Source organism: Lichenostomus cassidix, chromosome 2 (genome assembly GCF_008360975.1).
Source record: "Lichenostomus cassidix isolate B80296 chromosome 2, HeHo_3.0, whole genome shotgun sequence".
NCBI classification, from domain to species: Eukaryota; Metazoa; Chordata; class Aves; order Passeriformes; family Meliphagidae; genus Lichenostomus; species Lichenostomus cassidix.
This window is the reverse complement of record NC_139482.1, coordinates 1,338,615-1,353,287: the sequence shown is the minus strand read 5'-3', so window position 1 is coordinate 1,353,287 and position 14,673 is coordinate 1,338,615. Positions and strand designations below refer to the sequence as shown.

Here is a 14,673-nt window from a genome sequence, read left to right as displayed (position 1 = left end):
CCCAAAAAATCCCTCATTTCCTCCCACCAAATCCCACATTCTTTCCCAGAAAATCCCACATTCTCCCAGCAAATTCTATGTTTCTCCAGCAAATCCCACATTTTCTCCCAGCAAACCCCAGGTTTTCCCACCAAATCCCATATTTCCCCCAGAAAAGCCCACATTTTCCCCCAGCAAATCCCATATTTTCCCAGCAGGTTTGCAGTTCAATCCTGTGGAACATCCAACCCGATTCTCCTGAATTCCATTTCCCAAGGACAACATTCCCTGCTGATTTCCAAGCCCCTCACCCTCACTTTCCTCCCTCCTGCCCCATTCCCATCAGGATTTTTGGGATCACATGGAATGAGTCAGGAGGGGAAGAACCAAACCTGAGTTTTAACCCCCAAAAAACTCAGATTTAATTCCAAAAAAAGGGAAAAACCTTAGGATGAACATCTCCTTTGGGTCATCCCAAACCTCAGCACAAATTCCCATTTTTTCCAATCCCTGGGAAAAGCAGCTTTAATTCCTGGAGCAAATTCCCAAAGGAAAATCCCTGTTGCTCCAAACCTTTCCCATCGAGGCAAAGCTTGGGCAGCACTTCCTAAAATGGGGAATTCCAAATAAACAGGAGCCAATCCTCCCTTCCAGATGGAGAAAATCCATGGAAAACGAGCCTGGGGGAGCAGGAATTTGGGAAGCACTGCCCACTTCCCATTCCCTGTGGGGCCAAAACTGGAGAAATCCAGCTGGGAAAGCCTTGGCTGCTTTTATGGAAAAGAATAAATGAGGAATTGAATGTTTTCATGGAATGTCAGATGTCCAGGAACCTCTTTTCCTGCTGGGATATCATATCCCCATTCTATCCTTCTCCAAAAGCATAAAAACCTGGAAAATCCACATCAAATCCGATTTTTCCAAGGATATTTTAAGCATCAAAAAAGCATAAAAACCTGGAAAACTACATTAAATCCAATTATTCTAAGGATATTTTAAGCATTAAAAAGGCATAAAAACCTGGAAAAATACATGAAATCCAATTTTTCCAAGGATATTTTAAGCATAAAAAAAGCATAAAAACCTGGAAAATCCACATCAAATCCAATTTTTCCAAGGATATTTTAAGCATTAAAAAAGCATAAAAACCTGGAAAATCCACATCAAATCCAATTTTTCCAAGGATATTTTAAGCATCAAAAAGCATAAAAGCATAAAAACGTGGAAAAATACATTAATTCCAATTTTTCTAAATTTTCTAAAAAAAAGCATAAAAGCATAAAAACCTGGAAAAACACATGAAATCCAATTTTTCCAAGGATATTTTAAGCATCAAAAAAAGCATAAAAACCTGGAGAAACCACATCAAATCCACTTTTTCCATGGATATTTTCCCGCCTGTTCCCCCCGAGGGTTTCAATCCTGATTTTTCCCAATATTCCCATTTCCAAATTCCCTCTCCAAAACCATCCCAACTCGGATCCATCCCATCCTTCCCAAATATTTCAGCACTCACTGGATGTAGAGGTTCAGGAAAAGGTGTCCTTTCCAGATGATATAAATATCCTGGATGCAGGAAGACGCGGAATTGGCGCATTTTTGCCTCAAAATTCGGGAATTTTCCTCCGTGAGGTTCCAGAGGGCTTGGAAACGATCGTTGAGGAGAGTGAGGAGCTTGAAGTTCTCCTTGCCCTTCTGGTCGTGGGGCTCTGGGAGGGAAAAATCGGGAAAAATGCTGTGGAAAAGCTGGGGTTCCCAAGGAATTGTGTGGGATTTTCGGGAGTGATCCAGAAAAATCTCCTTTCCCAGGATCTTCCTTCAAAAATTCCTTCAGTTCACAAGAATTCCTTCCTTCCTTCACTCCAACAATCCTTTATTTCTCCACTTTTATAATTCATTTTAATGAGTAATTAGGGTCAGGATGAGGAAAAAAAGGGGGAAAAATTCAGGAGTGATCCAGAAAAATCTCTTTTTCCTGGATCTGCCTTTAGCCACTCCAAAAAATCCTTCATTTCTCCATTTTTATAATTCATTTTAAGAAACAATTAGGGGGAGAATGAGAAAAAAAAACATGAAAAAATTCAGGAGAGATCCAGAAAAATGTCTTTTTCCTGGATATTCCTTCATTCATTCCAAAAATCCTTCATTTGTCCACTTTCATAATTCATTTTAAGGAGTAATTAGGCCCAGAATGAGGAAAAAAAATCAGGAGTGATCCAGAAAAATCTCTTTTCTCTGGATCTGCCTTCAGTCACTCCAAATATCCTTCATTTCTCCATTTTGGTAATTAATTTTAAGGGGTAATTATGGCCAGAATGAGGAAAAAAAAGGGGGAAAAATTCCTGGAAGATTTAGAAGGAAAATATCCATGGCTGGATGATGATCTTCCTGGAATGGGAAAAGATTTGAGGTCTTTGATTTCCAATTGATGGGAATAACTTCAGGGATTGAGGATAAATCCCATTCCTCTGCTTATCTGCTCCTGACAGGGAAAAGAGGAATTTCCAAGGAATTTGATGTTTTCCCAGGAAGAAATAAATCAAACACTTTGGAAACGTCGAGAGCAACAAAAAATGGGGTGAAAAAATGGATTTATCCCATTTTATCTCCTATCAAAGTGATCCATCTTTTTTATAAAGTTGGCTCAGGGAGAGAGCAAAGATAAATTATTGGAATTTTGGTGGGAATTCTGAGGATTTCTGGAGGATTTCTTGGATTTCTGAGGGAAATTTGGGAATTTTTGAAGCATGGGAAGCCTGGATAACCATTCCCAGAGAGGGAATTTCCCTGGGATGAAATTCCAGCAGGGAATTTGCCATAGCTGGAGAGATCCTGATCCCATCCCAGTGATTAGGGCCAGAAAAATGTGGATTTAAAATCCCTGCTAAAACCGAGTGGGAAATCTCGGAATCCAAAATATTCCAGGGAATTTTGGGAGCTGTTTTTCCGGGAAGAAACCAATTCCATCCCAAACTCCCTGTGAGGCTCAAACTGGAGCTCCAGAGGGGAATTTCCCACCTTTTTCCCCAAAGAACTCTTCCCAGTTTTTTTGGAATTCATCCCAAAAGATGAATTCATCCACCCCACCCTCCACCCAACCCAGTGCCACGGAATATTTCCATGGATTTGTTCTTTCCCTGGAGCTGCTCTGATTCCCTGCCAGCTCCCAGCCTGCTCCCACAAGTTCTCCCTGAGCATGGAATGGGAGCAGGGAAGGAGAGAGGGATCGGATTTTGGGATTTGTGTGGGATGGATTTTGGATTTCCCTGCTGGAAATCCTGGATTGCTGGTCCACGTTAAAACATGGATTCATCCCTAAAAACCACAGCAACTACAGCCTGAGCATGGAATGGGAGCAGGGAAGGAGAGTGGGATGAGATTTAGGGATTTTTGTGGGATGGATTTTGGATTTCCCTGCTGGAAACCCTGGATTGGGAATGCTGATCCAGGTTAAAATGTGGATTTATTCCATTGAGCATGGAATGGGAGAAGGGAAGGAGAAAAGGATTGGATTTAGGGATTTATGTGGGATGGATTTTGGATTTCCCTGCTGGAAACCTGGCATGCTGATCCAGGTTAAAATGGGGATTCATCCCTAAAAACCACAGAACCACAGCCCTAGGGTTGAGCATGGAATGGGAACAGGGAAGGAGAAAAGGATAGGATTTAGGGATTTGTGTGGGATGGATGTTGGATTTCCATGAGGTTTTAGGGATTTTTGTGGGATGGATTTCGGATTTCCCCGCTGGAAACCTGGAATGCTGATCCAGGTTAAAACATGGATTCATCCCTAAAAACCACAGCCCTGGGGTTGAGCATGGAATGGGAACAGGGAAGGAGAAAGGGCTCAGTTTTAGGGATTTGTGTGGGATGGATGTTGGATTTCCATGAGGTTTTAGGGATTTTTGTGGGATGGATTTCAGATTTCCCTGCTGGAAACCTGGCATGCTGATCCAGGTTAAAACATGGATTCATCCCTAAAAACCACAGGAACCACAGCCTGAGCATGGAATGGGAACAGAGAAGGAGAAAAGGATCAGATTTAGGGATTGGTGTGGAATGGATTTTGGATTTCCACGCTGGAAACCCTGGATTGGGAATGCTGATCCAGGTTAAAATGTGGATTCATCTCAAAAAAACCACAGGAACCACAGCCCTGGGCCTGAGCATGGAATGAGAGCAGGGAAGGAGAGACAGCTCAGATTTAGGGATTTGTGTGGGATGGATTTTGGGGATTTGTGTGGGATGGATTTCGGATTTCCACACTGGAAACCCTGGATTGGGAGTGATGATTCAGGTAAAAATGTGGATTCATCCCTAAAAACCACAGCAACCACAGCCCTGGGGTTGAGCAAAAGGCCACAAACACCCATAAAATTCCCTGTTTTCCATAAACCACTCACTCCAAGGAAACACCTCCAGCAGGAATTCCAACTGGAATTAGCTCATATCCCTAATTCCAGCTGGGAACTCCAACCCAGACTCACCTTCCTGGAGCAGAGGCTTGAGGATGAGAGCATCGATCCTGGCCAGGCAGGAGGAGAAGTTCTCCTCCACTTGGAGCAGTGATCCCGTTGTTTCCGCCACGGACATTTCCTGGATAACATGGAAGGAATGAATCAATTCCTGGGAAAAAGGAGCATCCATTGGATTTGAGGTTTTTCCCACTGAAAATCCTTGGATTTTCTCTCTCAAGGCTTCAGTGGTCTGGCAAACCCTTCCTGCCCTTGGTGGTGCTGTGATCAAAAATTCCCAAAATCCCCAAATTCTCAAAAATCCCCAAATTCCCAAAAATCGCCAAATTCTCAAAGATTGGGAAAACTTGGGAAAGGAAACTGAAACCAACCAGCTCAACCTGAGCTGGCAGCACAGGGAACAACCAAACCCGTTTTCCCAAATTCCCAACAATCTCAGGGCCACAAAACTCCTTCCACCCGTCTGGAAAAGCCTGGAATTCCTCCTGTTAATCCTGATGAGTTCCAGAGTTGTTTTCCCAGGAGGAAATCCCTCAAATCCAAGGCGGCGAAGGATGGAGACAATCCCAAGAATCCCTTCCAATCCCTCTCACCGGATTTTGGGCAAATCCACAATTCCCGAGGTTCAAACTGTGCCAGCCATCCCAAAATTCCAGTTTTTCCAGGAGCAGGGGGTTGGAATTGCTCTTTTCCGAGCGCTGCTGCGTGAAGCTCTCCTGAAGCTCTCCGGCAGCTTCCTCATTCCCACGGCTCTCCGGAAAAATGAGGCACAGGAAGTGAGGGCAGGACAGCTCAGGGCACGTCAGCCCCTCTGGAAAAAGGCCAGGAAGTGAAAATGCCCCGGGATGAATCAGCTGAGAGCACAGGAAAGGGGGGAAATACGGAATTTTGAGATTCCTGAGGCTTTGGGAAGTGGAATGGAGATCGAGGATTGGGGAGGGAAGCATGGAAGGGTTTGGGATCCTTGAAAATCATCTCATTCCAGCCCCTTCCACTATCCCAAGCTGGGATATCCAGCCTGGCCTTGGACATTTCCATGGATCCAGGGCAGCCACAGCCTTTTTGGGAATTCCATCCTAGCTCACCATCCTCCCAGCCAAGAATTCCTTCCCAAAATCCCCAAATTTCCCTTCAAAACCATTCCTCCTTTCCCCGTCGCTCGCTGCTGCTCTTCCCACATTGATCCCACCTGGATGCCACAGAATTCCCATCGGGAAGGGAACCAGGATTTGGAATTATCCCACAAATATTGATATTCCTAAATTGGTGGCAATGCCTTTGGCACAGGTTTGATGGGAATGAGGAGAACCTGGAGTAAAAATAATCCAAGGAATATTGGGAACAGGGAATTTGCACATGGAAAAGTTGGTTTAGGAAAAAAGGAAGTCATGGATTGTCCAACAACCACTTGGCTCTGGAGTTGGATCCCATTTATTCCTTAATGGAATAAATTTATTCCCATTTATTCTCTAACAGAATAAATTTATTCCCTAATGGAATAAATTTCCTGTGGCAAATGGTGAAAATTCCCCAATGGAGACACCACTGATTTCCAGGGAAATTTCCAGGAGCTTTTCCCTGTTTCCAGGAAGAGGTGAAACACTCAGATGTCCCAAACTCCACCCTGATTGCTCCGAATTAAATTAATTAATGCAATTAATCCTCCCGGCAGTGATTTGTCAGGAATTCAGAGCCAATCCTAATTTATACTTCCTGGAAGGAAATTCCTCGAGGATCCCAGCATGGATTGGGAAAAGTTGATCCAGGAATTCTGGCTGAGTTGTGTGGGGAAAATCGCATTTTTCAGCCTCACCCGTGGGTGGATTTTTTGCTAAAAAAATCTGAATTCCCCAAAAAAAATCTGAATTCTCAAAAAATCATCCCAATCTCTTTAAGGAATTTTTTTCCCAGGAATTCATCCCTAAAAAACCAAGGGATTTTCCAGCTGGAATCAAGAGAAACATGACTGCATCCTTAATTTCTCCTTAGTAACCAACAGCCTCCAATCCCATTTGCCTGAAAAATGGGAATCATTAAAGAAAAAATCCATAATTTCATAATCCTAATTCCATTAGGATGGAATTTTCATCCATCAAGCTCTTCATCCAGACTATTTTTTTTTCCAGGAACACAAATCCCAGAGGGAAACTCCAGGCATGGAAATAACTCCTAAAAACCTGGAATTCAAATTCCTCCTGGACTTTCCCGGGAAAAGCAGGAAAAAAATGAAAATCAGGAGCCCAAAAGGAGAGGGTAGAGCTAAAATTTGATTTTTTTTGCTGATTTTTTAAGCTCTTTATCTCATAAAAACCAGGATAAAGTCATTTCCCACAGATTTTAGGGAGTGCTGGAGGTTGTTGGAAGTTTTCAAGGATAATCTGGAAAATCAGGCTGGGATGGGAGAGGATTTGGGGTTTTTCGTGGGGTTACAGGAGGGAATTCCAGTGAGATAAGTAAACTTTTAGGCTCAGTTTAATCCAGTGAATTTTCAGGCCAAATTTAATCCAATTTCAGTGAGATAAGTGAACCTAATTTTAGGCTCAGTTTAATCCAATTTCAGTGAAATAACTGAACTTTTAGTCTCAGTTTAATCCAGTGAATTTTCAGGTCCAATTTAATTCAGTTCCAGTGAAATAAGTCAATTTTTATGCCCAGTTTAATCCATTTCCACTGAGATAAGTGAACTTTTAGCCCCAGTTTAATACCATTCCAGAGAAATAATTGAACTTTTAGGCTCAGTTTAATCCAGTGAATTTTCAGGTCCAATTGAATTCAATTCCAGTGAAATAACTGAATTTTTAGGCTCAGTTTAATCCATTTCCACTGAGGTAAGTGAACTTTATTTCAGGTCCAATTTAATCCATTTCCATTGAAATAAGTGAACTTTTATGCCTAGCTTAATCCATATTCAGTGAGTTGAGGCAATTTTTAAATTCAGTTTAATCCAGTTTCAGGGAGGTGAGAGAAATTTTAGGCTCAATTGAACCCAGTGAGATGAGGTCACTTTTAGGCTCAGTTTAATCCAATTCCAGTGAGATAAAGAGAATTTTCACATCCAATTTAATCCAATTCCAGTGAGATAAATGAATTTTAGGATCACTTTAATCCAATTCCAGTGAGATAAGTAAACTTTCAGGCACAGTTTAATCAAGTGAATTTTAAGGCCAAATTTAATCCATTTCAGTGAGACAAGTGAACCTAATTTTAGGCTCAGTTTAATCCAATTTCAGTGAGATAGGTAAACTTTTAGGCTCAGTTTAATCCAGTGAATTTTCAGGTCCAATTTAATTCCGTTCCAGTGAAATAAGTGAATTTTTAGGCTCAGTTTAATCCATTTCCACTGAGATAAGTGAACCTAATTTTAAGTCAAATTTAATCCATTTCCAGTGAAATAAGTGAACTTTTAGCCCCAGTTTAATCCAGTGAATTTTTAGGCCAAATTTAATCCATTCCAGTGAAATAAGTGACCCTAATTTTAGGACCAGTTTCATCAAATTTCAGTGAAATAAGTGAACTTTTAGGCTCAGTTTAATAAAATTTCAGTGAGATAAATGAACCCAATTTCAGGCTCAGTTTAATCCATTTCCAGTGAAATAAGTGAATTTTTGGGTCTCCTGTGCTGCCCCAGTGCAGAACTAAACAGGAATTAAATCCTGGCTTTGTTGACAAGCAACGCCAGGGAAGATCCCTCTCCCCCTAATTAAGGATTTCGTGAAGGAATTCATTAAGGATTTAATTAAGGATTAAATGAAGGATTTAATTAAGGCCCAGCACAGAGCAGGGCTCGATAAGGAGCTGCTTCCTCAGATGTTTAATGCTCCCTGGCTGTGTAATTCCCATTATCCTTATCTTTACAAGGAGCTTAGGAAAGTGTCCCTGCTGTCACCCAGCACAGCCTGGGACTGCTGGGATTCGTGGATGAAATTCGGGAATGGCTTGGGATTCATGGATGAAATTCCAGCCTGGGATGGGCCAGAGGCAGGGAAGGGAGGAGAACACCAGGAGAGAGGAATTTCACAGAGTGGGAATAGGGAAAGGCAGAAAAGAGGGACAGGAATCTTTTTTCTGGCACAGCTTTGGGAGTAGGAGCTGCATATTCCCAGAATTCTGGAATTCCAGGATGGTTTGGGGTGGAAGGACCTTCAGGATGATCCCATTCCACAGAGAAGGACACCTCCCATTATCCCAGGGTGTTCCAAGCTTTCCTTGGACACTGCCAGGGATCCAGGGGCAGCCACAGCTTCTCTGGGAATTCCAGCCCAGCCAGGAATTCCTTCCCAAGATCCCATCTAAATCTCCATTTTCCCGTGGGAAGCCATTCCCTGTGTCCTGCCCCTCCATCCCTTGTCCCTCTCCCTGTTTCCTGCAAAAACCTGTCCCTGGAGCTCTTTAAAAAATCCACGAACATTCCCTGGAATAATTTCCAGCACCATTAACTCCAATCCTAAATGACAAACTCCCAATTTTTTTTTGCACTCCTGTAACCCCCAGGGCCTTTCCCAAAATCTGGGAGCAGCAGGAATCTCCTCCCATTCCATCCAACCCCTCCGGTGATCCCGGAGGATGAAGGAGAAACCAAATTCCTCCCAAATCCTGCCCAGCATTCCAAGGAGGAGCCACAATTCCCGGAGCAAAGGAGCTCCAGGCGCTTTGCTGACCTGCAGAGGCTCCCAAGGAAATTCCCAAGGAAATTCCCAAGGAAATTCCAGTTTGTGGAGCTCTTCGCTCTTCCAATCCCAAAGGAATGTCAACAATTCCCAAGCAGCTCAGGCGTCAAGCTCAGAGGTGGTTTTAGCAAATAAACTCCAACCCAACTTCCCGAGGTTTGTTCCTCTCATATTCCCGGAAAAAAAACCAAATATGGCATCGGGAATCTCCAAAGCTCCAACCCTATTCCCTGTTATCCCGGAATTTCTCCTGAACTCGCTGATATTTTGGCCTCCAAAATGCAGCGAAGGCAAAGTTCTGAAGGATAATCCTGCCTGGTTTCCTTGGAAAGCCCCAAAAAATTCCCATTTTTCAGCTCATCCTGAATTAAGCCATTCCAGAAGCACTAATGAGCCCCAGAAAAATTCCCAAAAAAATACTACAGCTCATCCTGAACAAAGCCATTCCAGAAGTCCTAATGAGCCCCAAAAAATTCCCATTTTTCAGCTCATCCTGAACAAAGCCATTCCAGAAGCACTAAAGAGCCCCAGAAAAAATCCCAAAATTTTTTCAGCTCTTTGGGAATTAAGCCATTCTAGAAGCACTAAAGAGCCCCAGAAAAATTCCCAAAATATATTTCAGCTCATCGGGACTGAAGCCATTCTAGAAGCACTAAAAAGCCCCAGAAAAAAATCCCAAAAAACTTTTCAGCTCTTTGGGAATTAAGCCATTCCAGAAACACTAATGAGCCCCAAAAAATTCCCATTTTTCAGCTCATAGGGAGTGAAGTTGTTCCAGAAGCACTAAAGAGCCTTCCCAAAAAATTCCCATTTTTTTCAGCCTGTCGGGAACAAAGCCATTCCAGAAGCACTAATGACATTTCCAGGGAGCAGCTGCACATTCCAGGAAGCTCCCGGGCCAGAGGAAGTTTCCCCGAAGAGCCCAAAACAAACCAACAAAATTAAACCAAAGTTTAAACCCAGCCCAAAAATAAGCCAAAGTTTAAACCCAAACCCTGCTGAGAGCCGCAGTTCCTCCTCCTTATTTTCATTATTTATCATTTTTAAAAACCCTCCAATGTGTTTTTTCCCCTTTAATCCACACTTTTCATGGAACACCTGGAAGCTTTTTTTTGTTTGTTTTTTTAGTGTTTTTTCCCCCCCGACAGAAACCCGATAAGCCGAGCTTATCAACCTCTCCTTAATTAGCAAGGCACTGATTTCTTGATGAGCAAAGCCAGAGCCTTTTCCAGCCTCATTTCATCAGCCTGGGAACGCCAGGTGAGGCTGGAAAATCCCGGCTGGAAAACAGGGAAATTCCCTGCTGGGAGCGAGGAGAGGATCTAAACCGAGCCTGAAAATCGCTGGGAGTGAAATTCCCAAAAAACAGGTGAAATTCCGCATGGAAAGCCATGGTTTTGTATGGATAAACCACGTGGAAATCCGGTTTATATTCCAGGGAAATCCTCTCCATAATTCCATCCCGTGCGCGAATTCCCACCTGGAGAAGACATTCCCAAACTTTCCTCCGGAGCAAAGCAATCCCAGTCCCTCCTCAAGCCCATCCCACCCCAAAACCACCCGCCAAACCCCAAAATCCCGGGAATCGCGGAGCCACCCACCTGGCATGAGGCAGCCGAGGGAAATTCCCCTTTTCCCAAGACTCGGGCAGCCGCAGAAATCCTGGAATTCTCGCTTTTCCCAGAGCTTTGCCCTCCCAGCTCCCAGCCGCAAATCCCAAACTCCCACGGAGGGAGGATTACAAAATCCTCACTCGGGAGCTTCCCAAAATTCTGCCCCTCCTCTTCCCTTTTTTTTTTTTTTTTTTTAAATCCTAAAAATAACACCGAACTGGCGATCCCTGCGCCGGCAGCTCGGATTTTGGGGAAGTTCAAGCGCGGGGAAGTGAAAAGGTCGGGATGGGTTTTGGGGAGGTTTGTTCAGCTCCCCACCCTTTCCAGCCCCGCGCTGTTCCCACACAGCTTTGCCGGAGAAATTTCTGGGATTTATTTGTTTGTCCTCCTGCAGCTTCCAGGAAATCCTGGGAATTGGGAGCTTTCCTGCCATTCACAGGCGCTGCTGGCAGCGAGGAGAGCTGTTGGTGCTGCTCAGCGCAGGAAACATTTCCCTTCCTCCTAAAATAACCCTAAATCCAACCCCAAACCCCAAATCCATCGGGCGGGAGGTCACCGAGTTCTCTGCTGCACCTCAGGTACCTTTAACTCTTTTTCTTCCTCCTAAAAACCCTAAACCATCCCCAAAATTCCCAATTCTGTCGCTCAGGAGGTCCCAGAGTTCTCTCCTGCACCTCAGCCACCAGGAACTCATTTCTCTCCTCTTAAAATAACCCTAAATCAAACCCCAAATCCATCGGGCAGGAGGTCACAGAGTTCTCTGCTGCACCTCAGGCACCAGGAACTCCTTCCCCTCCTTCTGAAAAAAGGGAACCAACCTTCCTCCTAAAAACCCTGAAGCAACCCCAAACCCCTAAATCCATCGCTCAGGAGGTCACAGAGTTCCCTGCTGCACCTCAGCCACCTTTAACTCTTTCCCTTCCTCCTAAAAAAACCCTAAACCATCCCAAAATTCCTAAATCCATTCCTCAAGAGGACCCAGAGTTCTCTCCTCCAGCTCAGCTTTCTGTAAGTCTTCTCCTTCTTCTAAAAAACCCTAAACCAATTCCAAAATTCCTAAATCCTTCGGTCAGGAGGTTCCAGATTTCTCTGCTGCACCTCAGGCACTTTTAACTGATTCCCTTCCTCCTAAAAAAACCCTAAACCATCCCCTAAATTCCCAAATCCATCTCTTAGGAGGTCCCAGAGTTCTCTGCTGCACCTCAGGCACCAATAAAAAACCCTAAACCAACCCTAAAATTCCCAAATCCATCGCTCAGGAGGGTCTAGATTTCACTGTTGCACCTCAGCCACCTCTAACTCTTTCCCTTCCTCCTAAAAAAACCCTAAACCTTCCCAAAATTCCTAAATCCATTCCTCAAGAGGACCCAGAGTTCTCTGCTGCACCTCAGCCACTTTTAACTAATTCCCTTCTTCCTAAAAAACCCTAAATCCAACCCCAAACCCCAAAACCACCCCTCGGGATGTCCCAGAGTTCTCTCCTGTATCTCAACCACGAGGAACTCTTTCCCCTCCTTCTAAAAAAATCTTAAATCATCCCCAAAATTCCCAGATCTATCAGTCACAAGGTTGCAGAGTTCTCTGCTGCACCTCAGCCACTTTTAACTAATTCCTTTCCTCCTAAAAAACCTTAAACTAACCCCAAAATCCGTTGATCAGGAGGTCCCAGAGTTCTCTGCTGTACCTCAGCCACTTTTAACTAACTCCCTTCTTCCTAAAAAATCCCTAAACAAACCCCAGAATTCCCGAATATCTTGGTCAGGAGGTTCCAGAGTTCTCTGCTGCACCTGAGCCAACTTTAACTCTTTCCCCTCCTCCTAAAACACCCTAAACCAATCCCAAAATTGCCAAATCCCTCTGTCAGGAGTTCCTTCCCAGTATCCCATCCAACCCTCCCAGTTTTTCATCTCCCCAGCCCCGATCTCCCATTTCCCCTCTGATGCTTCCAACAGCAATCCGCACATCCAGGATTTTCCCAGATTTTCCCAGATTTTCCCAGATTTTCCTCTAGAGATCTTCACATTCCCACTCCCTTCCTTTCCATCCTCAACAGGATTAACCCTTCAGCTTCCAGCCCTGGATTTTTCCCACCATCACCAAATTCCAACCTCCCAGTTCCAGGAGATTTGGAGCTGGATGAGCTTTAAGGTCAAGCATTCCATGATTCCATGAGCTATCCAAAGATATATTTGGCAAACAGGGAAATTTTAGTCCTGAAGATGAAAAATGAGATATTTTTGATCTTGGATTCAAATTTTGGGGGAAAAAACCCCAAGGAAAACAGAGCTGAGATGTTTCAGTCGTGATAAGGAAACACTGGGGGGAAAAAATTCAAGGATATATTGAATATGCAGCTTTTTGGGGAGGAAAAAAGGAAGGAATTTTCTTAGGATTGAGCTGTTCCTGGTTTTATTTAATGAAGGCAACGGTTTTCCTTGGAAAAATTCCCAACCCTCCCTATCAGCTCCAGGTTTCTCCCATGATCTGACCAGATCATTGTTCATGGAATTGTCCTTGGATATCTGCAGCCCCACATCGGAAATGTGGGATCACCTCCAGCTGGAAACTCTGGGAATGCCACAAGCATTCCTTGCTCCACAGGTTGTTCCACAGGGACCACGAGGTCTCCAAGGATTCTATGGCACAGGGAATTATCCTTCATTACCCAACCAGGCAATTAGAAGCGTTTTCCCTCTGGAAATTTCCCTCAGTCCATCGCTCCAGGAAAAGCTGGCTCCTGCTTTTCCCAGGAAAAGGCTGTTGGAATATGTGGAAAATAAAAAAAAAAAAAAAAACAAAAAACAAACAAAAAAAAACCCCTAACTAACAAAAAAAAAAAAAAACAAAAAAAAACCAACCCCAAATTCATAATTTTTCCCCCAATTAAAAAAAAATCTGTTGGATTATTCGAATTGTGGAGTTCTTTTCTAAGCTTAAGAATTCCATAATATTTTCTCCTGGCAGAAATCCCAGGATCCTACAGCTCCCAGTTCCTTCCAAAAAGAGATTTTTAAAAGGATTTTTTAAAGGATTTTTAAAGGATTTTTTCAAAGGATTTTTAAAAGGATTTTTTTAAAGTATTTTTAAAAGGATTTTTCAAGGATTTTTAAAAATTATTTTTAAAGGAATTTTTAAAGGAATTTTAAAAATAATTTCAAATTTCCCTCAAGACATTCCAAGAGTTTCCAATGCCCATCAAGGACAAGGAGCTGGGAGTTGGAAGAAAATCTCAATTTCTGGAGTCACTGTAATCCCAGCTAATTCCAATTTGAGATTTCCACTGCTTCCCTCCAGGACAATCCAAGGTTTTGGCAAAGAACAGGGAGCTCAGAACACCTGGAATTTCCTTGGAAAATCTGCTCTGCTGCATCCAGTTCAGTATCCAACCCCACAAAAGCTGGAAAGCTGGGATTCACTCACCCAGAAGATTCCCAAAGTTCAGGAAAATCTGCTCCAAGCATGGAATTCCGTGGCTTGCCAGCCCAGAATCCTGGGATTTGCGCGGGCATGGAGAGGGAGCTGAGATCCTTATCTCATGCAAAAGGAGTTGCACAATCTCCGGGATAATCCAATCCCTGTTTTTTCACTGAGGCAACACAAAGGTTTTCCCCTAAAGGATAAGGGAACGATTGGAAAACAAGGCGCAAAAAAACTGGGATGGGCAGTGGGAACTGGAAAAGAAAGGGACAAGAGATTGGGATTGGAAACTGGAATTGGAAAATAAAGCACAAGAAACTGGGAATGGCAGTGGGAATTGGAAAAAACTGGGAATGGCAGTGGGAATGGGAAAACAAAAGCACAAAAAACTGGGAATGGCAGTGGGAATTGGAAAATAAAGCACAACAAGCTGGGATCAGCAGTGGGAATAAGTCTGAGCTGAGTAGGAAACCAGGATGGAAATTCCATGTTTAATTCCAGAAAATGTGGTTTTAGACTTTC

At 43.4% G+C, this 14,673-nt stretch overlaps 1 protein-coding gene across 6 annotated transcripts in view; it reads right to left on the bottom strand.

Annotated features, from left to right (window-relative positions):
- ALS2CL (ALS2 C-terminal like) overlaps positions 1–14,673 on the bottom strand; it is a 45,091-nt gene that overhangs the window by 26,508 nt on the left and 3,910 nt on the right. The window contains exons 1-3 of one of the 6 annotated variants that reach the window (XM_085050073.1): positions 14,155–14,345; positions 4,467–4,575; positions 1,496–1,688 (exon numbers count right to left, since the gene is read on the bottom strand). In XM_085050073.1, the coding sequence (XP_084906199.1) occupies positions 1,496–1,688; positions 4,467–4,572 (299 nt within the window). In that variant the 5' untranslated portion in view covers positions 4,573–4,575; positions 14,155–14,345. Of the gene's footprint in view, positions 1–1,495; positions 1,689–4,466; positions 4,576–5,047; positions 6,481–9,112; positions 9,513–10,722; positions 11,275–14,154; positions 14,346–14,673 lie in introns of those variants that run through there. The other 5 variants (XM_085050071.1, XM_085050074.1, XM_085050070.1 and 2 more) reach the window with 5 other exon arrangements.